Here is a 27,431-nt window from a genome sequence, read left to right on the forward strand (position 1 = left end):
TGTTACCAACCAAATGCAGCGGTCGGAAATATGTCTCATTTCGGACCGATCGGTCATTTACGACTCGGTTTTAAAGGACCAACGTGATCGGTCGGTCGGTGGTTGGTTATGACTTGAAAACCGTTTCATTCATTTCCGACCGATTTGGTCGGTCGGAAATGTCCGTTTTTCTTGTAGTGATATTTATGACGCCAACTTCTGTTAAATTATATTTATGAATGTGTTTTATATTAGAACTATAATACCTAATGTAATTTATTTATTTTTATAAGTCTATCTGATTTTAGAAATAAAATTGGTAGTCATAATTTGTTTTGAATTAAGAAAAGAAATCGTAAACATACAAACATAAGGCAAAATTTGTTTTAGATCAAAAAAAGGTGTTTGTGTTCGTTCCCCGCATCCATTAATTGTTAAGCTATACTTTCGTCTTTAAAACTAATATCCTTTGATGTTTTTCTCGCTTAGCCAAGTTAGACCTTTTCTCATATGCATCAATCAAGTGATTTCTATCTACCAAATTTGATTATGTTTGAGATATTTTTGATTAAAATAATTTAGTGATACTAACTTTTAATTATTCTATTTTTTGATGAAAATAATTTTATGTGAGAATTAAATCCAGCTTATTAAGTTTAATATTGTGCATAATATTATTTTGTCTAGTATGTTGTTTAAGAAAAAATATTAGATGAAATTGTTTTGTAACAATGTGATTTATGTGCTTCCAGATTAAAATTGGTAGGTAATCAATTTGTTTTGAATTAAAAAAGAAATCATAAACATTTAAGAGGTAGAATTTGTTTGGGATTAAAAAATAAAATCACAAAAATGCAAGTCGGTATTCGGTTCCTTATAAGGTAGAACAATTTTTCTTCTTTAAATTTAACGGTGCTTATTTATCCTGTATATGAAAGGCACATGTTTAGCCTATTTGTAATTAAAGAGGTACCAACTCAACTCTGATAAGAAAGCAAGGTAAATAGCAAGTACTGTTGAAGGTATCCGTACGAAGAACGTCAAGTGATTTATTAAAATTATATGTCTGAAGAATTTCAGGATGCTGCTGCACACCACTGAAAGAAGTTTATTAATATGTTCAAGTCTCAGTGTACAAATAATCTTTTGTAGCACGTCCAAAAGTCCAGAAGGTATAAAGTTTTAATACTTTATTTATTCAGAAGATTCCATACTATTTTTACTTATGAAGAAGAACTACGAAGACAAAGACTCCACGAACAAGCCATGTCTCAAATGTTTATTTGATAAAGAATATTTGATTCAGTTAGATACAGATGAACCAGACAGTACATTTGTGTGTCAGCTAATCAGATTAAGTGTTCTGCATCAACTATAAGTGGCCATTCAATCAAGACAAAGATCTACAACGTTTAATCAAGTCAGAATTCCATGCTGCTGAAGGAATATAATTTTATAAATATTTATTTAATTATTTCACTTATCAAAATAATTAAATTAGTTGTATAATTTATTTATTAAATTGATTCACCTTCGAATTAATTTAATTTATGAATTTATATAATTAATATAATTAAGTGAGTAATTATTGAATATTTATTCAATTAAAACAAATGATTTAATGATTATTTGACTCGGCATGACATTCGTAAAGAATGTCGTACCGTGTCATTGTATTAGACATTCTCAGCATGACTTTGAAAAGTCATACCGTGTCTATGATACAGACATTGCTAGCATGACTTTAAAAAGTCATACCGTGTGCTGTTGTATGACTTACAGAATGTCATAGCGTTTCTTTTGTTAAGGCATTTTCTTGTATGACATTAATGTCATACCGTGTCTTTGATCTAGGCATTCTCTATTGTCTACATGACTTGAGCTAAAATGACTTATAAAGTCATACCAACTGCTACCGAATGGCTTTTACTAATTAATTAAGTCATGCCGAATGAAGAGTGGTGGCCAAGGAAAAATGTCATACCGCACCTGGTAGAATGACATTCTCCAAATATATCATTCCTTCTCTCTTTTTCAGCATGGCTTTGTATTATAATGTCATATCTTCCATTGTAATGTCATTCCTAAGGTAGAAAGTCATTCCTATCAATGTCATACCTAGTTCCAAGTGATTTGCCTATAAATATGGCTTCATTTCTTCATTTGTAAAGTGTTCAAGCATTATAAAAGCTTTCAGGTTGTTTGTAAGTTGCAATTGTTATATCCACAGTTTTCTGTGCTTTGATCTCTCGGTTGTTTTAATCACTAAGTTAGAATACATCCTGTAGAATTTATTCTACGAACTTTAGTGGACATTAAAACGAACCATATTAATTATATAACGACTTAAAACATTGTTATATTAATTAATTAAAATCTGATTAACAAGTTATATTCAAATCAGATTATTCCGCCGTGATTTTTAGTGACGATTGTATTCAACCCTCTTTCTACGATCGTTTCAGGACCTAACAGTATATAATTCAACAAATTAAAAGATTTTGATAGTAATAGGATCGTGTATATATACGACCAAATTATCATCTTTACACTTTTTATATATAAATATATAATATCAATGTATGGTCACGCATCATGAAATTATGACGGAGTAAAATACTAAAAGGGCAATTTTTTTGAGATTATAAATGTGAATATATTTTTTTTGATCGAAAGCAGGGAATATCCTAATAAATAGTCTCGGAAAGTAGACCATACACAAAATGGGGTCATAAGCACTTACCTGACCTCAAAGTATACTTTCACTTGAATGGAATGAAATAAAGAAAAAAATGGAATGATATTAAGAAAAGAATGTAATGAAAATTATATAAAAATTTTACGAATAAAAAAAATATGTGATTAGTGATTATTAAATATAACGGAGTTTAAATTTCTTGTGATAAAAGATTGTAAGGAAACATTATATGAAAATGGAAGAGCATTCCTCTCAAAATATGTGGATTATAATTTTAATTAAAATAATAAGAATGGAATGCTAGATGCAATGAAAATTATAAATATTTTCTCTAATAACATCATATTAAAATACAAAATTTATTTCATCCTCCTTATATTTCATTCCATCGACCATCCAAATAAAACACAAGATTGAACACTAAGCATAATAATAATAATAATTTAGAGGTTATACAAAAAGATATCATGACCACTCGAGAGAGACTAAAACAATAGCAAGAAATGATTGCGTTAAAAGTTATGAGAAAAAAGGTGATGCTAATAGAGTCATCATCATCTACCATTGAACCCCATTATGTACAGGTGATGGATTTGCTATAATCCCATTATTACCACTCCTATCACCAATACTAAAACCACCATTAATATTCATCATCATGTTTTCTCCATAACTCTTCTCCTGGACCTGTTCTCCCAGTGAATAATATGTATTGAAATCCGGCTTCGAAGTAGTCGCCTTGTTAAACTCACCAACACTACAAGTATGAGTAGTAGGCGATGAGTTATTACCAACCATGCCATTTTTATCTTCAACTTCTCTGTACTTGTTGAGATAAATTTTCAAAGTGCCCACGTAATTCTCAAACCCTAATGTTGTCATGGCCCATAAGAGATCATCCCCGTTGATAGTCTTCCTCTTCTCTCTTTGACATTTGTCGGAAGCTTCTCCGGTGATGAAGCTAATGAACTCTGAAACGCATTCTTGCACGGTCTCTTTGGCTTCTTTAGAAATCTTTGCATTGGCCGGCAGGGATTTTTTCATGATGCGGCTAACGTTGGCTATGGGAAGAAACTTGTCTTGGTCCTTAGAAGAGCTGTCCGAGATGTTGCCGGAAGACGGGCTTCCCACCGGGCTTGGTTGCTTCCTTTTCCCTGTCATATATGATTTGTTGAGGAGGAGGAGAAGGAGTTTGTGGAATCTATCAAGGCCTGCTTAGGGTTTTTATAATGACAAGATAGGGTCAAAGATATTATGAAATAAGAGTGGAAAGACGGTTTTGACGCGGACATATATGAAAGAAATATATAACAATGAGCAGCCGTCTTGTTTAATTGTTAATTCCATTTTTCCATGCTGATGAGTATATATAATATGCTGATGAGTATATATATAATAGTATAAAATTTGATAAATTTATCTTATTTTAATTCATTAATATTCTTTAATAATAATGATTGATTTTTGCATTTAAAAGCTAATCAAAATCATCTAGATTCAAAAAATTTAATGTTCAGTATGTGTTTATGATGATACGCTCTGAACAAACCATTGCTAATTTTGTACTGAGGACCATTGAAAAAGGGTAGGGTGGGAAATGGGAAGTGCGGAATCTATAAAGTTGAGAAAGGGATCACAAGTCCAAAAATATCAGGGGATGCCTTCTTTTGTTCGTCTTCTTTGAAATTTGTGTAAAACATTTCTTTTCGAGGACAAGTTCGCCTAAGTTTGAGTGAAAAAATGAATCGAGCCGAGTTTTGTCAAACGAGTCTTAGTCGAATTTCATTTGATTTTCGAAATACTATTTATTTAAGTCAGGTTTAATTATTTTCTAAGAACATGTAGAGTGGATCCAAGTTTATCGACTGCAAGAAATGTAGAAATGTAGAGTCGAATTTATCATTATCAAATTATTTTCTTTTTCAAAAACAATATTTCTAACTCAATTAAAAAAGTAGATGTCGAATTTTATGTATGAACGACTCTTGTTATTTGCGGTCCTCGTTTTGCTAATTTAGTACCATTCATCATTTGGCCACATTTCGTTCAGTCTAAGTAGATATTTTTGGAACCGTAAAGAAAACATTTCGTGTTATAAACGAAGTTGTATACATATGTAACATATTTTCAGAAAATACTAATATATATACTTTTCAAAAAATGGTTAAGTTATTTTAAAAAAATAAATAACTGATCAATGGAAAAAATTACTTTTGTAAAGGGATTCTTTCAAACAATTGGCCAGGCATAGGTGGGACGTTCCTCTAGGATTTATGTGCTTGTAATGTGAAGTGGCTGACAGTCTTTATTTTTTCACATATATAATAAGAAGCCTGTATCAATATTTTAATTCTCTACTAATTTTATTAGTCAGTCAAAGGACAAGTTGGAATATTTTGGACCTAACTTTAAAACTAGGCTAGAAAACTTATTAAAAAGTTGGTTTCGTTCGGCAGCATACACGGTAACGTCCACTTCGGTAATTCACATTCTAAGATCTCTTGACCTTACTAGTAAATAAACTTGATCAGTATTCACGACTTGAGGCCTAGCTAGCTAATTTGAATGTCATTTTCTTTGAAAAAAATAAAAAAATTGAATGTCATTTTGAGCGAGGACACAAAATTGACGAGCAGTTTTCGATGTGTTGGGATTTTGTTCAACTTTTGGAATCGAATTTTTAGAATGTGTTTTAAGACAATTTCTGAAAATCACATCTGAAATTTTTCCATATAAATTAAAATTTGGAATCCAAAATATGTGTTTGACAAAGAGTAATGAGTTAAATACGCATATATTATATTGACATGTTTTCCATTAAATGAATAATAATAACAATTAACTGTATTTATTATTTTCTTTCAGAAAATAACTATATTTATTATTTTGTTAACTATATTAATATAAATTGAGATCGTCAAAGAAAAATAATTTATAAGTAACTACAAAAAATATAAGTGATATTAAAAAGTATATATACTTATATACTCATTTCACCTAAATTTTAAATTGGCAATTTATATAACTTATTTAATTTTTTAGAATCCATATTTATTTTATTTTAAAATGTATATTTTTATTGTACAAGTTCATGTATATCAATACAAATAATTATTAATTATAAGTTTATAATTCTAAAAAATTATATAAAACATATAAATTAAAACAGAGGATGTATAATATATTTTTTAATGGTAATAGTTTTAACTAATAACAAGTGAGCTCATAAAGGTTCTTTCCTGATCAAAGTCAACCGTCTCATCTCCCTCTTACCATAATTGACTTCATCTGTTAATCCACCTTTTTTATCGATCTTCATCTTCACCTCTATCTCTATCTCCTTTCTTCTCATTTCAATTCTCTCTCTCTTGTACTAAACTCAATTTCAAGTCACTCCTTCACCATCTACACGACACCTCTTTCTTTATTTTTAATTTTCTATTAATAAACGTATTCTCTTTTGTTTGTTTCTTCTTCATAAAATCGATTTTTGTTTCGTAAAACTCCAAAAATACATTTGAGTTTTTTTGTTTTCTTTTGTTTGAGTTATTGTTTATTTGTTTGAATGTTTCGCTTTATGCAATGTGTTGGATATGTTGAAAATTAATTTTACTGTATATTGGGAGGTTTTAAAAATCTCGCATCAACAATACTTTCGGCAAGTTTGTAACAGGTTTCCTGCAAGTAGATAGTTAGGGTGCGTATCACGTGTGCTCAACTCTAAGATATTTGTTCATAATATGAGGTTTCTAAACTCAGTTTTTGCACCTCAGTCTTCTGAACATATATTGCACTATCCATGAAATCATTTTCGACAGGCAAATAGATACTGTTTTCGGGAAAGATGCATGCTGGATTGTTCGGAAAATCTTATATTTATTATTAATTTTTAGAATATTTATATTCAGTTAGCTAATTAAGTAATTCAGAAATAAAGCGGCTAATGATTTAGCTCGTTCATTTGTCCACAACCTGGTTGGGGTTTATACGTGTTGACCGAGTCTCTTTCATAATATTAACGAAATCCGTTTTAAATTTGCAAGAAAAACTGCGCACTCTGTCTCATTGAAATGTATTTGAATTGAACACTGAGACTATAATAGTGTATAAAGTAATATAAAGTAATGTAAAAGAGAGTGAAAATGTGTAAAATGGTGAGATCCATTAATATTTAATTAATAAATTTGAAAAGGTGGATTTAAGTAGTGAATGATTGGGATTTTTAATTATAAAATATCATTATTTTAAGAAAGTTTGGAAATGTACAGAATTGAGTAAGACGTAAAAAAAAAAGAAAGTGTATTAAAATCAAAGTGACGAGTAAATAAAAACAAATATTTTGTATATATATGTATATATTTATTTATTTAATCAAAATAGACAAACATTTCGTCTGCTAAATTAAACATCAGGAATGATACTCCAGCCTCCGAACAGCTCAGTCGTATTCTGGTTTTAACATTGAGCAACTGGAGGACGAATTATCATCCAAAACTGAGCGCCAATGCCGAATGATATTGATCCTGTTCCGTTTGTCTAATGTTTTAAAAATAAATCATTTGTTCTTGTAAAAAGATAAATATACTGTTTTTGAAAATAAGTGATTTATTTTTATAAACAAATTAGTATTAAACCTCTGTTAAAAAAATTTAACGTCTGTTAAAAATTTTAAATTAAAATAATTTCTAATTTTCAGTAGTCAAACATGTCCATTATTACCTGACAAAAATAAAGATCTCCATTATTAGCTTTTCAATCAGAAAATGAAATTCTTAATACCTTTACACAACTATTTATTTTTCTTCGAAAGGTTGAATTAGCATGGGGACAATACACAATCAGCTAGAATAGTGTTATGTGCACAAAATTAGGTACAGAATTTTGCACAAAATGAGGTGGCAACTGAGGTGGGAAGTTTTAATTGATAATATTAATGCATATACAGGGGGTCATTCCAATTAAAAATTGACACATACTCATTATGTCAATGTTTTTTATCCAATTTTGTGCATCTAGCATTTTCCCCCTCAGCTATTCTCCGTGGAAAGAAACATGGATATATTCTGATTGCGGATATGCATATAAGTTTTGATATGGTTGTCGGTTTGAGTTTGGATTCTCATCCAGTCTTTTAGCCTTTAATTTGATGGCAAGGACAAGGTATAATTGTACAGCTGATAACAACAAAAAGCAGCCAAAGAATCGTGCTACGATCTTGAATATATGCCTTCTTGATCATGTTGCTAGATATCGTTAGTTTCTTTCTGCATGTGTGTATATATATTACTCCCTCCGTCCCAGCCAATTCTTTATGTTTGGTTTGGGCACGGCGGTTAAGAAATATGTATAAATTAGTGGAAAAGTAGTGATTTTTATTGAATAAAAGGGCGATAGTGGAGTAAAAGTAGTGTGAAAAGGAAAGAAAAGTTGGGAAATGGCGGGACCCACAGACTATTTTTGGTAAATTTTGAAATGTAAAGAATTGGATGGGACATCCCAAAAAGAAAACTGTAAAGAACCTGATGGGACGGAGGGAGTATACTATTATATATACGCATGTAATTGTTTTAGTTACGATTCTTGCTCCATCATGACACTTGGAATAACCAAGGGACTTGCCGGAAGACCTCGGTTTATCGAGTCCCCGGAAATTAAGGACCCGAGTTCCAAATTGATAATTTTACATTACGTATTTCAACTATGTTCTCAATTTTTTTCCAAATGACTAATTTATATTGTGTGTGTTTAGCCCAAAATCGGCATGGGCCTCGACAAGCCCATGATCAGATACGGATTATTAGGGTGAGTCCATCCACCTCTATTTATGAAGACTATATGCTCTCTAGTTCACGGGAGAATTAGACCAAGTGCACTGGGCTCATGGTTATTCTGGACTGAGTCCATTGGGCTCACCATTCTCCTTCTCCTCATCAGGAACATCAGCAGCAGGCTGCTCAGGTTTGGGTTCATAATTGCAAAACTTGTACTCCTCAGCAGTCAACACAATGTACAAATTACGTTTCCATTCAATATAGTTAGGTCCGGTAAGTTTGTTATCCTTCAGTATGGTGAACAGTGGATTAAAGCCCATTTTATCTTGAGAATCATGCATGAAAAAAAATCACATTACACATAAATAAGAGTGCATTAAATATTAAGACCTATTGGTTCCACTAACAATTATTAAAATTAAATGCACTAACATTTAAACACCATAAGTTTCTGGTACGTCACGATGTATACCACCTAAATTTGTTTAAACGTTACTTCGGTCCTATTACCAAACAATAAGCCACGTTGGGGTGGTCTATATTATTTTTCATAGCTAAGTGTATACCATCATCAAATCTTAAATTATCCGAAATCTATGGAACTTGGTACGCCACGATGGGTGGCATGTATACCTTACAATATTCTTTGAATAGAATACTTCAATTCCATATTCATCAATGGTTTGATTTTTAGGCAGTGGAGGAGTCACATCTGTCTCACTTAATACCCATAAGCCTTACAAATCGCCCCATATCATAAATAAAGAAAATTCATATTTATTCGTATTAATTTAAGAAGTTTGTTCTAGTAATATCTATAACATTCTAGACACCATAAATTACATGCCACGATGGGTGACGTATATATAATTTATATTCGCCTTTATGTTAAATTACATACAAACAATGATGGAGACCATGAGATTTAATCTCATATTAATTCCCTCTCCCACTTAGAATTTACTTTGAGGATTTTAATCTAGATGCATCGCCCTATGTCATTTCTTCGAAGTCCACATGTATACTATCATGGTTATAGCAACACAAAGAACACATAACATAGCAGCATACTATCATAATTAAAGCATTAATAAACACATCTATATGTCCATGTCATTCTAGCATGCGAAGAGTTGGTATCACATGGCATAAAAACATAGACAAGAAACACATAATAACAATAATCAATAAAAGGCAGAATTATGTAAATCATAATAAAAACACATCCACTATTATGGCCCCGGAAAAACAACTTTGAATTCATCCTTCGAATAATTCTGAAAATCTTCGACAGCCCGTTTGGAGGCCTAAACAGCCTCAAAACGCCCTGAAAAAATGGGCCAAATGGATTACGTCAATTTAAATCACTATCCGTCTCGTTTTGCCGTCTCCGAAAAGGTATTATCCGCCCAAATCGGACATCGTATGCAAAAGTTAGGCCAAAATAGCGAAGCACCCCTGAAAACAGATCGCAGCAGCGGAAAGTATCTGTTTCTTGCAGCCCCGTTGATCAAACAATTACATACAAACTTGTACAGATGAACCAGCCTATTCTATTACATCAGATCATAATCTAAAACAATTACAAATTGATTTACAAGATCAAAACTATCACGATTAACCCTCGTGATTTACAACAAAGCCACGATAAACCACGTGGAATCCAAACATAACAGAATAACCACGATATACCACGTGGGATCCAAAACACATAATCAAAACATGGCCATAATAGTGGATACCAACCTGTATCACAGAACCACTATATACATGCATATATAATCATGACATGGACTACATATCATAAAACGCAGAACCTCGAAACCTCGCTCTGATGCCATTGTAGGAACAATGGACCTTGGCCCTGCGTTTATGATACTAATTAAAGAAGTTCGAACAAAATATTAACCTTAATCGCTACGGCGCAAGCGATTCAAATCCACGTCTTCTACTGTATTCCCTGATTCTCCTTGGACGAAGTGTGGCCTTCGATCTCCCAAGATGTACCTCTACTTAAAGCTCCGAAATTCCAAAACCCTAGCTGGCTCCTTGAGAAAAACGGTTGCCTCTCTAAAACCCTAGGATGTGAATTCGTTTTTGTGCGTCTCATAGCTTTAGGAAGACGAGAATATATATATAGGTTATAGTAGGGATCATGGACCATTTGGTCAGGCCTTCCAGTGACATTCCGGGCCAAGCCCAATGTCATTATATATTAATTCAATCCACTAAAGAATTAATATTTGCACTACCTTTCCTAATTCCGTAAATTAATTATTTAATTCGGCTCCCATATTAATTGCTTATAAATTCCCCATGTTTAAGATATCGCATGTCCATTAATTAAATTAATTTCTGACAATTAATTTAATCAATATCTTTTATCCTTGATCATCCACTCAACCTTATAATTATGCAAGAACAAATTTGCCTGCAGGACTAAAGCATAATTATCTTTATGAACTTTCAAGAGGACATCATCACCCGAATATATTTTTCGGACATGGTTTCCTTTTATAGTTAATATCCCACTCTGTATATAATGTCATTACCCAATACATAAATTCGTAATTTAAAATAAATTACTTAACGTATGAATCAAGGCATGTGCATTAAATACAAGTGTCAATCACAATATCCGGATTAAGAACCTAAGAAATAATAACATCATAGAATCTTATTTCTTTATTGTCAGAATAAAAGAAACAATTATTCTACTAATTTGATCTCGTTCAATATACACAAAGTATATAAGTATTATTCAATAGTCAAGATAAACTATTTCTAAATAATTCTTCATGTTAGGAATATGTGATGCTTGATGATACAAAATGTTTATGTTCTTACTTAGGATAAATTTGCATGTAGCTGATCAATTGATAGCATGCTAAGGCAGTATCGATTGATCAGATAAACCCATCAACGGATGATGAGGTGATGTAACAAAGTTGGAGTATCCTAGCAATTGATGTAATGTTATGAATACTTTTAGATTAGCAGTTGATCTATCAATGGATGTTTAGATAGGGTGACATAATTGTAAATATGTGAAGTCATGTAATCTATCCAAGTGAAGTGAAGATCGATCGCTATTTTTAAAGTATCAATGGCTAATTTAAGGGAGCTTATCTATCGCTGCATCAACACCATCAATCGATAATTCAAGGAAGACTGTCAATCGCTCATTCTGAACAACTTATCAATTGATAGTTCAAGAACATTATCAATTGATAATATTAGCAATTGACAATCAGCAATTGACAGCTACAAGTCAAGTAAAAGACAAAGAGCACATAGGTTGATGTGACAGATGCTGCACCAGCTTTGGAAGCTAAACCAAAAGCAATTTAGTCAAATATTGAGAACCTCGAAGCCTACCATTTCTGGCAAAGCAACAAGAATTTCAAGCTGCCAAATGTTGTATCAAGTTCAAGAAATTCTATATTTGTATTAGCTAGAAATTGAGTAGGAAAATACTTTTACAGACTAGTTTTGTTTGTAGTAGTATATATTCACTTTGTAATTTACATTTCAAAGTATCCAAACACCAAGAACTGAAGAGCAAAGCACTAGAGAACGTTAGCAAAAAATTGTAAGCTTCTGCTCTTCATTCTTCTGTAAGCAGCCAAGTATTTTTACTTGGAAGGTTCTTAATATAAAAATCTCTCAAGTGGATCAAACAATCCACCTGAAATTTTTAAGATCCTTGTTCTTTAAATTTTTGTTTTAGTTTACGTGTTCTCTTGTAGTTTGAATATAATCTGTTGTGCAAGAATTTATTGAAATTTTTGTAGATTGTATTCAACCCCCCTTCTACAATCTAACTTATTGTTTGCATCATCTAAATAACACTTCAACCGTTCCAGTGGTTTGTCCAACACCACTTCGACTGTGAACCTTTATTATATTATATAAGGAATTCAACAATCTAACCTTCTGCTATCCCATTTGATACTAGATTGTCTACAATATATAATATACAGACAATTTGAAAACATGCATTCAAGATTCTCAAATAATTGTTATATACTTCAAACGAATATTTCAGTATAAATTCTAACAAAACCTTCATGGGAACATGAGGTCCAATCTCTATGTAGTTGACATAGCTTTCATCAATTGACATCAAATGCAGATGCATTCTTACTTCCAGTGAAAGTAATTATCTTTGTCAAAAACATGAATCTTCACTCCAACATCCTTCTTTCCCATATTTCTTCAGTAGTGTTGATCTTTTTCCCTGTTTGTTGGGAACCTCGCTCTGATACCAATTATTATGTTACACTAACTATGAGAAAGATTATAGAAGGGGGGGGGGGTTGAATACAATCATTTACAAAAATAAAAGATTCAAGAACAATAACACTAAAAATAACAGAGTAGAAAAACACCAAGTAATTAAAAATACGGGTGGATTGAATTATCCACCCGTGAGATTTTATATTGAAAAATTTGTGGATTGATTACAATTCTCACAGCTGCAGGTTCAACACTTGAACTGTTTCTAACACTCAGGTTTTCATACAAGAATATTTGAACAAGTTCAACTGATGCTACTCACTTGATTATATACTCCAACTTTACAATGTTTAACTAGAATACAAAATGTGCACTCTAAACTAAACTATGCTGCACAACTTTGTCTTATGTATGTCTTCTGTGATGTCTTCATCTTTGACTATCTTCTTGATTTGATCCAGATTGCATTGCATAAGATAAGTATGTTTCTGCTTCTTCTTTAATGTCCTAATCAGGCTTTCATGTCCATTTTAGTGTAATTCGATCCATGTGACTTGCCAGAATTGAGCTCTAGTCACTTTCAATGGTTGTTTGCTTCATCTGTTGAAAGTTCCCTCATCCATTGAATGAATTACAAGCTTTATCGGTTGAACACTGTTCCAGTCTCATCAGTTGAAAACTTAGTCTTCATCCATCGAACAAAGTACAGTCTTCATCAGTTGAATTACTATCACTCATCAGTTAAATATCTTTCACTTAGACAAAATTACATGGCATTGGATATTTACAATTAGCCATCCTAATCTATCCATCCGTTGATAATTTTTAAGACAAGTAACATTACAATTACAATTGATAAAATGATAAAGATTCTACTTTGAACATGTTGCAAAGTGTTTATGTTATCATCAAAATTATTGATTCATAACAGATCTAACACGGCATATTCGTATTAACCGCTCTTGATGCCAATTGTTAGGTTTGGAACCGATTGTAGAAGGGGGGGGAGGTTGAATACAATCGTCACAAAATAATCGCGGAATAAATTTGATTTGAATATAACTTGATAATCAGATTTTAATTAATTAATATAACAATGTTTGAAGTCGTTATATAATTAAATTGGTTCAGTTTTAATGTCCACTAATGTTCGTAGAATAAATTCGACATGGTATATTCTAGATTAGTGATTAAAACAACCGAGTGATCAAAGCATAGTAAACTGTGGATGTAACTATATCAAGTTTAGCACAACTTGAAAACTTTACAAATGCTTTGAAATCAAAGTGAATGAACACTTAACAATGAAGAATGATGGCCATATTTATAGGCAACACCATTGAACTATTAAGACAACTAAAGATAAGACAACTAAAGTAAGACATGACAAAGCTAAGCAAGGTATGAAAATCTAGTAGCTTTGTCATGACAAAACAAGAAAAGGTAAGACAACATAAAGCAAAGTATGACAACTTTAGTGCTAGTCATGACAAAGTAAAGAAAGGAAAGACAACACAAAGCAAGACATGGCAACTTGTCACCTAACAAGGCAACAATCCATTCGAATGGACAAGGAAGCTTCCTTGTCATGTGCCATTAGAATGAAGCATGTAGAAAGACATGCTTGTCTTGTACTTGGAGTGAATGAGCTTGTCTTTGCAAAGAAAAGAGTTGTCTTGATCATGTGCTTGAAGAACAAGGTAGGACAAACCTTTTCAATGTCTTGGAGTGTCTTTAAAGGAGCTAGACAAAGCATTTCTTTGTCTAACTAGATGTAGTAAGCTTTAAAGTGATTTCTTTAGTAAATAATAAATGGAATATAATCCACTTAATTAAATTAGTTGAGTATATTCATTAGATAAATTAATTCAAGAGTGAATCAATTTAATAAATAAAATCCACAACTAATATAATTATATTAGAAGTGAATATATATAATCTATTTATTATTTAATCACTTTTCTTTTTTAACAGAGCTTCTGTCTTCTTTGAAACTCTAATATCTTCGTCTTGAACGATTGAACGACCACCTTTGCTTGACGTTGAATATTTAATCCGAGTAGCTGACACACAAATGTACTGTGTAGTTCATATGTATCTAGTTGAATAAAATATTCTTCGTCATTAAAACAATTAAGTTGTGGCTCGTTCGTCAAGTCTTCATCTTGTAAGTTCTTCTTCATAAATTGGAATCATCTGAATAAATAAATTATAGGAACTTTATATCTTTTGAACTCCCGGACGTGCCACAAAAGATTATTTGTGCACTGAGGTTTGAACATATTAATGAGCTTCTTTCATTGGTGTGCAGCAGCATCCTGGAATTCTTCTGACATAATATTCTGATAAATTATTTGACGTTCTTCGTACGGATTCCGGTGACTTGCTATTTACAGAGTTTTCTTATTTGAGTTGAGTTGTACCTCTTTAGATATAAATAGGCTAAACATATGTCTTTCAAATACCTTAAGGTAATTGCAATTCGGACCCCCTATCTTTCGTTCAAAAACGATATTATACCCATACTTTTGAAACTCAAATCGGACCCCCTATCTTTACATTTCAAGAACGATATGCACCTCACTCCATTAACTGCCGTCAACTTCCGTTAAAATACTCCATCCGTCTCAATTTACATGTCCTTTTTGCTTTTCGAGAAGTCAAAATGACTAATTTTTGACCAACTATTAAAAAATATTTATTTATTATTTAAAAAAGAACAAAATATCTAAAATAAATATGAATTATTCCATTTAAAAAAAAAATACATATCACATGAAATATTAATAAATATATATAAGATTGATTTAAAAAATGAGAATTAGATTAATCAAATGATTTTGAATTTTTAGTAATATGTGTATTAAGTATAAAAAATATACACTATTTCAAATATAAAAAATAAATATTGTGTGATAATAATTATAAATAAATCATAAATTTATATATTGAATAATATATATAAATTCTAATTATATTTTGAAAGAATTGATCACAAAAATTTTAATAAAAATATCATCAAAAAATAAATCTAGTCTATTTTAATATGTAACTTTCTATTTCCTAAAATAATAAATAAATATTTTCTAATAATTGGTCAAAAATTAGTCAATTTGACTACTCGAAAAGCAAAAAGGACATATAAATTGAGATGGAGGGAGTATTTTAGAAGAAGTTAACGGCTCTGTTCTAAAAATCGGTGATTAATCGTGATTAATCCCTGTTCCGTAGCTCGCCGAACTGATTAAATCTCCGATTAATCACCGATCAATCCGATTAATCTCCGATCAATTCAATTAATCCCCGATTAATCCTTGTTCCGTGACTTCACCGATTAAGTCCGATTCCCATTTTTTACAATAGTGACTTAACGGGGGGATGCATATCATTCTTAAAATGTAAAGATAAAGGGTACGATTTGAGTTTTCAAAAGTAGGGTACAATATCGTTTTTTAACAAAAAACAGAGCGTCCGAATTGCTTAAAATTAAATAAAATTAAAGTGAATATAATAAAATAATATAAATCGAATAATATATATCGCTACATGAGACTAGTACAAATTGAATAACATATACTAATTTTTTAAAATAATTATATTATTTATTGAAATTTAAATTTATTTGAATTATATTAAATTGTTATAGTATTAATACTTATTTTAAACGCTTTTGTTTTATAGCTATAATTTGTATAGGAAATATCGGCAATATTTACGTATTTAGATTGTTTGTTTATGCTCTGCCTGTAGCCTGTGGATAGACTCTGTATGACATGTTGACCGCCGTGAAACTACAGGCCTTAACCCTACCCCTCCATAAATTCAACCGCCACTATCCACCCGCCGGTAGCCGTCCGGTGAATCTCTGGCTACCTCGGCGGCGATGGACTTCACTCTCGGTGCAGCAATCAAAAAATGACTCAGTTGTGTTGGATGGTTCTGCACAATTTACATCAAGCGTCGCAACTCCACCGCCTTTGATTCAGTTGAATCTCACTCAACGCCACATTCTACTCCTCAATTTCATCGCTTGCGCTGTAAATCTCAACTCGTATTTGATGTCATTTTGTTTACTTTAGCTTTCGATTGAGTTTATGTTGAGTTTATGTTATATATGATTCTGTATCAAAGTTTTTTTTTGCTTTTTTTTTTGTTTGCGAATATTTATAACTTTTGTTCTAGACATATTTCTTTAAGCTTCTTTGACTGTCTTGTATTTCTGTTGCAGACAGCAGTTTCCGCAACTTGGCTTTTTCTGGCGGCTATTCCCACACTTTTGGTTAGTTTTCTTGGATGTTTTGCAATTTTGTGTAATTAGCTAGTAAGCTTGCGGTTGATTGGGAAATTAACTTTCGGAAACACAGTAGGTTTTGCAGAATGAATTAGGAGTAATATGATTCAGACTCTTGCTACCTTGTTTGTAAATTCCGATACTTTTGTATTGAGTCGTTCATGTTTTTAATCACTCAAGGCATTCAAGAGAGCAGCAGAGTCGCTGGAGAAATTACTTGATGTTACAAGAGAGGAACTTCCTGATACAATGGCGGCTATGCGATTATCTGGAATGGAGATTAGTGACCTAACTATGGAGCTGAGTGATTTGGGGTTAGTACAAAAATATTCAATCCTTATCATTTTCTACTTTAATTGAATTTGTACAACCTACTGATCCCATTTGTCTTGCAGACAGGAGATAAACCAAGGTGTTAAAAGCTCCACTCGAGCTGTAAGGTTGGCAGAAGAAAAATTCCGACGGTTTGCAAACATGTCTCCCCCAGGTTATATATGATTCATAAGCCCTCTGTGCCCTCCCCCCACCCCACCCGCATCCTTTTGTGAGTGGTGGACTCATCTTTACTCATGTAGCATTGATGCAGGTGGCAACAACGGGACAAACAAAAGCAGCAGGACCAGTGTTAGCTAGAACTGCAAGGGGTATAAAGGAGGTTATTGTAAAAGGCCGGAATGCTGTACAACTATTTTTCACCCTTACAAAATGGTCCAGGGTGGCTATCAACTACTTTAAGTCGCGAACCAAGGCTAGAATCTGAATATGGCTTACATGGTTAGAGAAACTTGCTTGTGACCTCATTGCTGTTATATTCAGTTAAACTTTCTGTAGCATTAGGATAGGATATCGTTGCATTTTATCTCCTCTGTTCCTCCGTGCCTTTTGGTTTCAACCTATAGGCTTTGAGTTGTTAGTAACCTTTTAAATGGGTCGACAAAACTGGAACGACAGATCCACATTTTTTGCCTTTTTTTCTTATGTAATATGGATTACTTTTAATTTTGTCAAGTATTTTGTATCATCTTTACCCAATCAACTTATTAGATAAAAATACATCTTGATGCAAGCTACTTACTGTAAGAGGTTAGTAGCATTTGGAAAGATTTACTGACTTATCTATGTAAGGGTCTCTGATACTTCTTAGCATTTGGAAAGATTTACTGACTTATCTATGTAAGGGTCTCTGATACTTCTTGTAATGAAAATGTCCTTTATTCTTGGTTGATATCAATATCTACTCTTGCGTGGTTGGGCAATGTTATGAAGTTGTAAGTTTATTACAAGTTCTTGGATTTTGGATTACTTACTATTTATCAACATCTGTAAGATTGCGTTCACCTGGATTGTATAGAATAATGAGAGAGTGGAATAAAAAATTATAAAAAAATAGTGAGTAAATATGAGTAAATCTAAATTTTCTATGATTAAGAATGTATGGGAAAAATGATGAATAAATGGAATTAGCATTCCTTCCAAAACATATGTGTTAGATTTGTAGTTCAAATAGTTTGGAATGGAATGATTGGATGAATGAAAATTATAATTTAGAATACAAATTTTTCGTTTTATTTTCTATTGATTCCATTATATCCAAGTGAACACGGAATAAGTTGATAACACATCTTTTGCTTATTGATATGTAAGATTCCCATGTATAAGTGTACACTATAATTCTTTCTTTTGCTTGTTTATTGAATAATTTTTCTGCAGAAAATCAAACCTTGGCATTTGTGGGAGCTTGCTTTGCTCCACATTAAATATTTGACTGTTAAGCTTGGCGTCAAATGATGGATCTAGGGTTTCGACTACCAAATTCACATCCGCCAATATCAACCACGAGGAAACATAGATAGCTTGGGGAAAGCTTAAAATTAGTATTTATTTGTCTAGATAAACTCATACTCCTAATTAAATTTTTATCCTTTTTAAAGCTTAACCTAGAGCCTTCCAATATTGGTTTAATTCTTGGGGTTTGTACTATTTGCCTATTATTAAAATCTATACTTATCTCTTCTGGGATTGTTATTCTAGATTCCTCTTTATGTTCTATTCTTTCCAATATATCTTCATATAATTTTGGAACTATTGTACATAATTCTGTTTGTTTCTTTACATGATGATTCCCAGTTATAGCATATACCATTTTTGTTTCTATACTAATCACTTTACTTCCCTTTGGCATATTTATTCCATCTAATTTATAATATAAAGTTAAGGCCCTTTCTTTATTTTCATCTTTTAATGATATACTAAAATCTGGTTGTATTATAAATTTTAATTTTTGATATATTAAATTTCCTTTTACTACAGCTATTAATGCATCTTGAATATTTCCTAATATTCTATCATCTAGTATATATATTTGTATAGGAGTATCAATATTTTTCTGAAAATATGCTTTTATAGTAAATTCTATTGCTCCAAAATAAATATTTTTTAATTTACTAGCTTCTTTATGTGATAATTTTGATAATTCTCTTTTTATTAAGTCATCAGTTATTAAATTTATTTTTGCTCGTCCATTTATTGTATTTATGTCTATTATGTTTTCATGTTTTTGTGCTATATACCTTATTTGTTTATTTCTTTCAAAATAGTTTGTCTTAAAAATCTTTTTTATTGTTAATTCTTCCGTCTCACTTTGAATTCTTTTATATGTTTCTGGTTTAAAACTTAGTGTTTGGGATGTTCCACCTTCATATTCATCCATTTGGTAATAGTCTTTTTCCATTACTTCTTCCTTTTTATCCATTAATAAAAATAAATATATGTCTTCTTATTTATTTCCTTTATATGATTATTTATAGTTTCTTTTACTAAATTTATATTATGTCTATCTATTTCTTTACCTATTTCTGGATAAGTTTTATATGATTGACTATTTACAGTTTCATACAAATAATCTAGCATTTTCATATTATTTGCAATTATTTTATATCTTAATTTTATTTCGTTTTTTATGTATTTTTTATACACAAAATAAGATTTTATTGCTTCGTTATTCATTTTCTTTTTAAATCTTCAATTATTTTATATTGTTCTCTTAATGCTTCTCTATATTCTTTTTCAGATATTTCTCGTCCCGTTCTTTCTATAAAATTCCGTTTTCTTAATTCTAAATTTTCTTCTTGCATTAATCTTATTTGTTCATCTCTTTGCTCTAACATCTCTCTTAATGTTTGTATTTTACTTTCTTTTTGCTCAATAATACTTAAACTTATTCTACAAGTTTCTATATGTTGATTTATATCTTTGTTATAAGTTGGTGTCTTATTTGCTATTTTTTGAATTAACTTAATTTCATCTTCCATCTAATTACCTAAACTTTTTTCAAGAGTTCTCTTACACATCTTTTTAGTTTCTATTTTATCTGTTTTGAATAATATTAAAAGATTAGATATTATTTTAGATTTTAATCCATTATTTATTATTCTTTTTATCTTACTTGGGGGTCTCATTATATATGCTTAAACATTTCTTTTACGTTTCCAGATGAGGGCAGACGAATTGAACCACCAACAGAACAAGGCGCTCCAACATTAGTTCTTTCTTGAGGAGCAAATGGTGAATGCCATATGAAAAGGGAATCTTGGACTACTTACAGCGACACTCGCTCGAGTGGACTATTACTACTAGCAACTTAAGGGCGGAAAGAACACAATTTTTTTTTCATAAAGCTATTACGAGACGACATAATACAAACAACATAACCAGCATCATAAGAGGAAGGGAAGCGCTCTTAAATCTCAAAGGCAACATTCGATGAACATTTTAAGAAGCTCCTAACATCGAAACAGGGAAAGTTTTTTTCACTTGAATAAGAGCATGTTTTCAACCATTTCTTGCATCCATAAGTTACACCTCGTTAAAGATTTCACATTGGAAGAAATAGAGGATGCTTTGGCTGCTACAGAGAATGCTCTAAGGCCCTTGGGCCTAATGGAGTAAACGCAGGTGTATTGCATACATTATGACCTTCGATCAAACAAGAAGTTTTTCTCAAACTTCCATTGGTCTTATTGTATCCCTTATGACTATTCTTCCTTGATCACTCCTATTCCAAAAGTCTTAGTCCCGAAACATCCTTCAGAGTTCAGACCCATTAGAGCATCTTCAAGAGACTCCTAAACTAGCTTTTAAATCAAAATGCAAGGAGGATGAGGGAAAAAAAAACTCCAAGAGGTTTTTAGTGGCTCTTAAAAACCTTAAAAGTCTCTTCTCTTTTCTCTAATTTAAGAGCTACTAGTCGGCTCTTAACTTAATAAAATAATCATTTCCTCCAATACTTACGTTAGACTCCCACTACACGACATATGTTTGAATTCAAAATATGAATAAAATTCAAGTTAAGAGCAAATATAAAGAGCATTATTGGAGTTGACACTCTTAATTATATATTAATTTACTAGAAGTTTAATATTTTATATTATATATAGGAGCCAACTAGAAGACTATTTGAGATGCTCTTAGCTCATGGATGCAATAATGAAGCTGCTAACGAAAGTAAAAGCCAGGAGATTTAAAGGTGTAATGAATTTCCTCGTGAATCCTGTTCAGTCGGCCATTATTTAGGGTAGACTGATTTAAGATAGTATTCAAATAGCTAGTGAAATAATTTCTACAGTTAAATGCAAAAAAACAAATGGTATTGTGCTGAAAATCGATTTCACATAGGCTTTTAATAAGGTCAAGTGGAGTTTCGTTTTGGAGGCAATGTTTAGTGTATGAATTGCGACCCAAAATGAGATTGTGTGGATTTCATCCATTTTTCATAGCTCAGGAATCTTCGTGTTGGTTAACAGGGTCCCTCAAGAAAAAAAATAAATGATGAAATAGAATGAGTTGAGTTCTAAAACTGTGAGACTATTGAACTGAAAACTTAACATAGATGATGAAGTTCGTGAGCTCTATTTATTTTTCGGCTCAACAGTTCATCAATGTCCTAAAGATTTAGCTCACGAGTGTCCATAAGATTCGGCTCCTATATAGTTATTAATTCCAGCTCGGGGAGCGCCTTGCTCGTGAGGCATCCTTAAGTACGACTCTTAAAGCGTCCAACTCTTGAAGCATTCTTAAATTCATTTCTTGGAGCATCCCGCTATTAAAGCATCTTTAAATACATATCCTGTAGCGTTTAACTCTTGAAGAATTCTTAAATTCAGCTCTTGGAGTGTCCCACTTTTGAAGCATCCCGTTCTTGAAGTGTCCTACTCTTCAAGCATCTATAAAGACAATTGTTGGAGTGTCCTTAAGTTTAGCTCTTGGAGAATGCAGCTATTAAAGCGTCCTCAAATTCAGCTCCTAATGCTTCCTTAAATCCCTAAGGAAATCTCGTGTATCTAACCCGAATAATGAAGCACAAAGCCGTGGAGTCGATGAAGGCTAAAGTTATTTAATAAGTACCAAACACAACCTTCAAGCGGTTCAAAATTCTATCTCTATGCTTCATTAGCTCGTGGAGCGTATAAAACTGAATCACATTGGCAACCCGAAAGAAAACAAATCCCGTTGAGAATCTAAAAATATAAATCCTGATGGGAATCAAAAAGATATGAATCTAGTTCATCGGCTCTTTAAGGTCCCTAAAAATAAGGCGTAGTCTCAAAGTGGTTCAATTATCCACCTCATTGCTTCAACAACTCTCAGAGCATGTTAATAAATTGTTCGGTTACCCGCTTCTTTATTTCACTAGCTCTTTAAGTGTCCCTGAAAATATTAACATGCGGTCTCATAATGATTTAGTAATCCACCAATTTGCTTTACTAGCTCATTGAGCATCCCTAAAAATTTCAAGACATGGTACTAAAGTGGTTCGATAATCTGCCACTTTGCTTTATGAGTTCTTGGAGCATTATTGAAAGTAAACGCTTAGCCTTAAAGTGGTTCAATAATTTGCCTCCACGTTTCTTCGATTCCTGAAGTATCGAATTATGTGAGATTGCAGTTATGACGCCCAATATGTATGCCTCCAAAGGCAAAACAAGAATCGCCAACATATATCCGCGATGAAGTTTTAAGCAAAACATATCTCAAAGTAAACAACTCTAAGGCCTTCGCAAAAGCCTATATGGCATTCTCAAAGCAAACTTCAATAAAATGTCATCTCTATCAGGATAGTTAGAAGATCGAGATCCACCATCACTTCGAGTTGATACACCCTCATAGTCTCAATACTTTGACAATACTTTTTATGTGTCAATATAAGAAACAATTCTAAGTCCTCAAACTATGATTTGGGTACCTCTGATCTATATATGTCCATGATTGCGTTTTCACGCCCTAAATGCTATAAAGGGTCAGCAAGTTCTCCATTTATCCATCAGGGAGCCATAAAAAACTTCACATGAATCCAATCAAATTCCTTTATAAACAATATGGTCTTAAGGGAATCCACAACTACAATGCATGCCTTCAAATACTAACAAAGAATAAACTCCACGAAAGGATCCTCAAAAAATCTCCAAATTTATCCTCTACGAAACTCTCTACTTCACTTGTCTCCACAGAAGTAGAAACGACAACGAAGATCACTAGTCCAAAAATACCATTTAGGTCCTCCGCTCCAATGCCTCATGGCCATCAGGACCTCAATACACAACAAGCATCCAAGTTCAAACTCTTCTTCGTTGGTAACAAAATAGCACACATGCCTTTCACAATGAATATTATTTTAGGGCAACAATTAAGGTGCCTTATCTGAATACTGATGTGTAAAATTATAACAAACCGCAAGTGCCCGGTGTCTATTGTAGTGTAGACTAGTTAGCAAATACGGACGGTATCCTCAGGGAGACAGATTCTATCAGGTCGTATTTAGTCACAATCAACTATTCCAAAAACAAAAAATGTGTGAAAATATTTAAATAAATCAATACTAATGAAAAAGATACTAAAATAATATATTAAAATCCTAGGGCAATCAGGTCCACCATGTTTACACAATAACTTGCTTCTAAGCTAAAATAATTAAAGTGGTCATGCAACTGAAGTTTGTTAATCTCTCTCAAGTATCAACATCCTCGAAACATGATTACACATATAATTATGTTTTAGTAATCCAATTAACTGAGTAACTAAAGCAATGTTAATCTATTTCGAGTATTAACACTCTCAGAAATTCAATGATGCTCTCGCACTCAAATTCAGTTACGCCAATTGTATGTGTGCTTCTTGTAGTATATCTCTCAATCATACTCCTATTCGCATATAATCAATTTATTATATTGACCTATTACACAAATCAATATTAAAACATATCAATCTGAATTAGCCATAATCAATCAAATCATTTTGAAATCATGCCAATATCATAGTGCAAACACATCTTCCCCTTTTGCTTTTGAATACACTACCCAATACTAATTAAATAACTAAAAAATAAATAGAAATAATTAAACAAACAAGAAAAGTGAAGAAAATTTTTAACCTTTAATATTGTCACACCAAGAGAAGTCATGGTATTTTTTCCTTCTCTCTCTAACCCTCATCCTTATTTAATAGTATACAATGATAAAATCTGATTCCATTATCTACTAATAAATGCCTTTATTATATTTTAATTAATATACAAATAGAACTCTGAAATCAAGTAGGATTTTATATATGTCAAAATTCGTATATGTCTTTGCACATCATTTTACGCGCTTTTCTACTTGTATTTTGCTTCTTGGACTGTCTCTAAATTAAATAAAATTCCCTAAACTTCGTCTGGGCTGTAAGATTGTCCAAATCCGACATCTACAACTCAATATATGGCCCAAAAAGTTCAGAATGGACTATAACCCAATAAATACGAATTTTCATAGAATTCAGTTCCACAATAGCTATTTTTCCACAAACCTTTCTCAACTTGGAATTTTGTATTCCCCACAATAAAACAGGAAAATATATTAAATAAATATTCAAATCAATGCAAAATATAATCAAATATGGGAATTAAATCATATAGAATTAATATATAAATTTATTCTACCAAACATCCCACACTAAGCATTAACACGTCCTCGGTCATATAAGCGAAATAAAAATTAAGTCCTAACTAACTAACACCACTTTCGTAGATGACAAGATTGCATTGAGCATATGCAAAAAGCCATTAAACCCTTAGGAAACCCTAGTTGACGAGTTTTGTCTGATGAGGGTTTATAGTAAATATACCCACAAAAGTTATTATTTTATGTAAAGTATCAAACATACAACTAATGTGAATGCAATCTAAATGAATATAATCCAATCATGAAAGCATCAACCTCGTCAACATATTATCATCAGAATATACAACAATTAAGGCATTCATCTATCTCACATATTAGTCATGCAACTCTTCCCCTGCAAGTACGAAGTGTGTCGTGTGTGCTCAACATGCTCTCTAATGGAAAAAAACAGAGGCCAACTAACTTCAAAAGAGTCTTCACCATGAGTCGTTTATCAGAATAAAGTTTAAACAGTTTGTTACATTAGAGTCAACTATAGCTTAGGGTTTCAAATGAACGTCTATGACACTTTTATATTTTTTTTATACATTTTTTTATTTTTCTCGCATGTTTGGTTTATGATTGGGACGCTTCTCAGGGTAAGTGAGTTACGACTACCATAAGACTTCACTAGCTTATTGTTTCCCCTTTTTCTGAATTCAAGTAATTCTTTAATAAACCAAGGGTTGTGAAAAATCCCCAAGAAAATTTTATTTCTAGTACAACTGCACTTAATACCAGCATAAGTAAATAGATCGTCCCTTTCACATGATATTATATGTTTCACCCATTGATCTCAAAGGAGCACTTGATACTTTATATTAAATATTTTTTTTGGAAGGCATACACATCTCATAGCTTACCTAAGCTTAAAAATTACATACTCTAAGCTCAAAAAAGAATAGTCCAAATTCTACGTCCGACTCATAGCTAAGACTCAGTAATTAAGCTAGCCTAAGTCTAGTCTCTAAAGCATTTTATAGTTTAATTGAAATTTCCGCACAAACAATTTCTGAGCATGCAAGACATCACATATGATCAAGATTACTAGTCAAGAAATTATGCAAATAAACTCATCATAAGAAATTAACTTGGTATCATATACTTCCATGAATTATGCAAATGCAAACTAAATAAAAAAAAATCTCCTAATAAAGGCATGTCAAATTAAATAACTACATAATCTAATTCAAATGCAACATAAATATTTTATATTTAATACAAGGTAATATATAATATTTTTGGATTTTTTAACTTTGAGAACCCATCCCCACACTAAAGTGGTTCATTGTCCTCAATGAATGATAACACTACTAATAAAACATAACTAACAAATACAAAGAGAATATCAAGAAAAGGTAGAAATACTCCCCTACGTATAAGCATGAAGTTCCACTTGAAAAATAAGTGAAGTGTTTGCCTCTTAGTCGATGCACCATAGGTAGGTTACTCTACCATGGTGCCAATATTTCTACATGGAAAATATAAATTGACCTTCTGGACCTCCAAATCTGATCTCCACCATTCAAAAGTATAGATACTAAAGTAAGGAAGATGCTATCCAAATTTGAGGGCGTTCCGCCCATTAAACTCCGGGAAATGCAAAAACAAGACAACTAATTCAATCAGATTGTTTTGCGGATTTTTTACTTTAACACCCTTTCCATCAGCTTCATAAAATTCATTATTCCCTGAAACATTACACACAAAATTCATCAAGGAACCTTATGGAAGTAAAAAAAATTAAATTTGACTATTAATATAGTCTTGGGTCGCCTTCCAATAAGCGCTCCTTTAAAGTCATTAGCTTGACCTTTCAAAACCACATCAAAAATAAACGTGGAGTATCCACCTTACAGAATATAATTTCACCATTGAGAAAAACTTGATAACATTAATTGTGGTCTTTATCCAGCAGAGAACAAACATTAGTAAACTTGATTGTCACATAAAGAAGTAACAATTGATCAATTTTTTTGTAAATTTAAAGAACTTAGTGATAAAACAATTAACGATAAAATTCAGAACCACGAAGAGGACGAACTCCCTTGACATTCTCATAAGGCGGTTCAAGCGGTGGTTTTTTCGAACTCCTCACTTTAGCAGGAGTCAGTTGAATCTCTTGGCTTCTCACATCAATGAATAAAGAATCAAACTTACTATCTCCATCTTTCGAGAAATAAAGTGTTGGAGCCTTTAAAAATAGTTCACTGACCGAATTTTGTAAATGATCATGTTGGACAATTCTTGAGATTGCGTCAACCTTAAAACATGTATTCTCAAGTACAAGAGTGGTTAGAGTAATAGAAAATTTATCAATATCAAACCATTGATCCACTTTAGTTGTGTCATCCATCCGACCAGGCAACGATATTTTAGGCACATATGATGGAAGAGACATAAAAACCTTATTAATATTGCTTTTTTCATATACCTTAACATCATTCACATGGTCTATAACAGGAACATCATCAATTTCA

General features: G+C 32.0%; 2 protein-coding genes across 3 annotated transcripts; one reads left to right on the top strand and one right to left on the bottom strand.

Annotated features, from left to right (window-relative positions):
• Positions 1–3,235: 3,235 nt before the first annotated feature.
• LOC108213555 (nuclear transcription factor Y subunit B-3) lies at positions 3,236–3,838 on the bottom strand. Its single transcript, XM_017385360.2, has one exon. It carries the CDS (start codon positions 3,836–3,838, stop codon positions 3,236–3,238), a length of 603 nt encoding a protein of 200 aa, XP_017240849.1.
• A 12,565-nt stretch (positions 3,839–16,403) lies between these two features.
• Positions 16,404–18,010, top strand: LOC108211067 (uncharacterized). 2 transcript variants are annotated; one of them, XM_017382557.2, is made up of 5 exons: positions 16,404–16,724; positions 16,916–16,966; positions 17,159–17,292; positions 17,374–17,465; positions 17,554–18,010. In XM_017382557.2, exons 1-5 carry the CDS (start codon positions 16,461–16,463, stop codon positions 17,736–17,738), a joined length of 726 nt encoding a protein of 241 aa, XP_017238046.1. In that variant the 5' UTR covers positions 16,404–16,460; the 3' UTR covers positions 17,739–18,010. The 2 variants fall into 2 exon arrangements, with proteins under 2 accessions (XP_017238046.1, XP_017238047.1); XM_017382558.2 differs by having other exon boundaries at positions 16,407–16,724; positions 17,565–18,010.
• Positions 18,011–27,431: the final 9,421 nt, after the last annotated feature.

The sequence above is a fragment of the Daucus carota genome, chromosome 3 (genome assembly GCF_001625215.2).
Source record: "Daucus carota subsp. sativus chromosome 3, DH1 v3.0, whole genome shotgun sequence".
In the NCBI taxonomy this organism is placed as follows: domain Eukaryota; kingdom Viridiplantae; phylum Streptophyta; class Magnoliopsida; order Apiales; family Apiaceae; genus Daucus; species Daucus carota.

Excerpts from the sequence above, each read along its gene's own strand:
- LOC108211067 (XM_017382557.2), top strand. The coding sequence starts at position 16,461 with ATGTTGACCGCCGTGAAACTACAGGCCTTAACCCTACCCCTCCATAAA. Across the intron at positions 16,725-16,915 it reads TCAATTTCATCGCTTGCGCT|ACAGCAGTTTCCGCAACTTG; the intron begins GTAAATCTCAAC and ends TTTCTGTTGCAG. Across the intron at positions 17,466-17,553 it reads TGCAAACATGTCTCCCCCAG|CATTGATGCAGGTGGCAACA; the intron begins GTTATATATGAT and ends TTACTCATGTAG.
- LOC108213555 (XM_017385360.2), bottom strand. The coding sequence starts at position 3,838 with ATGACAGGGAAAAGGAAGCAACCAAGCCCGGTGGGAAGCCCGTCTTCC.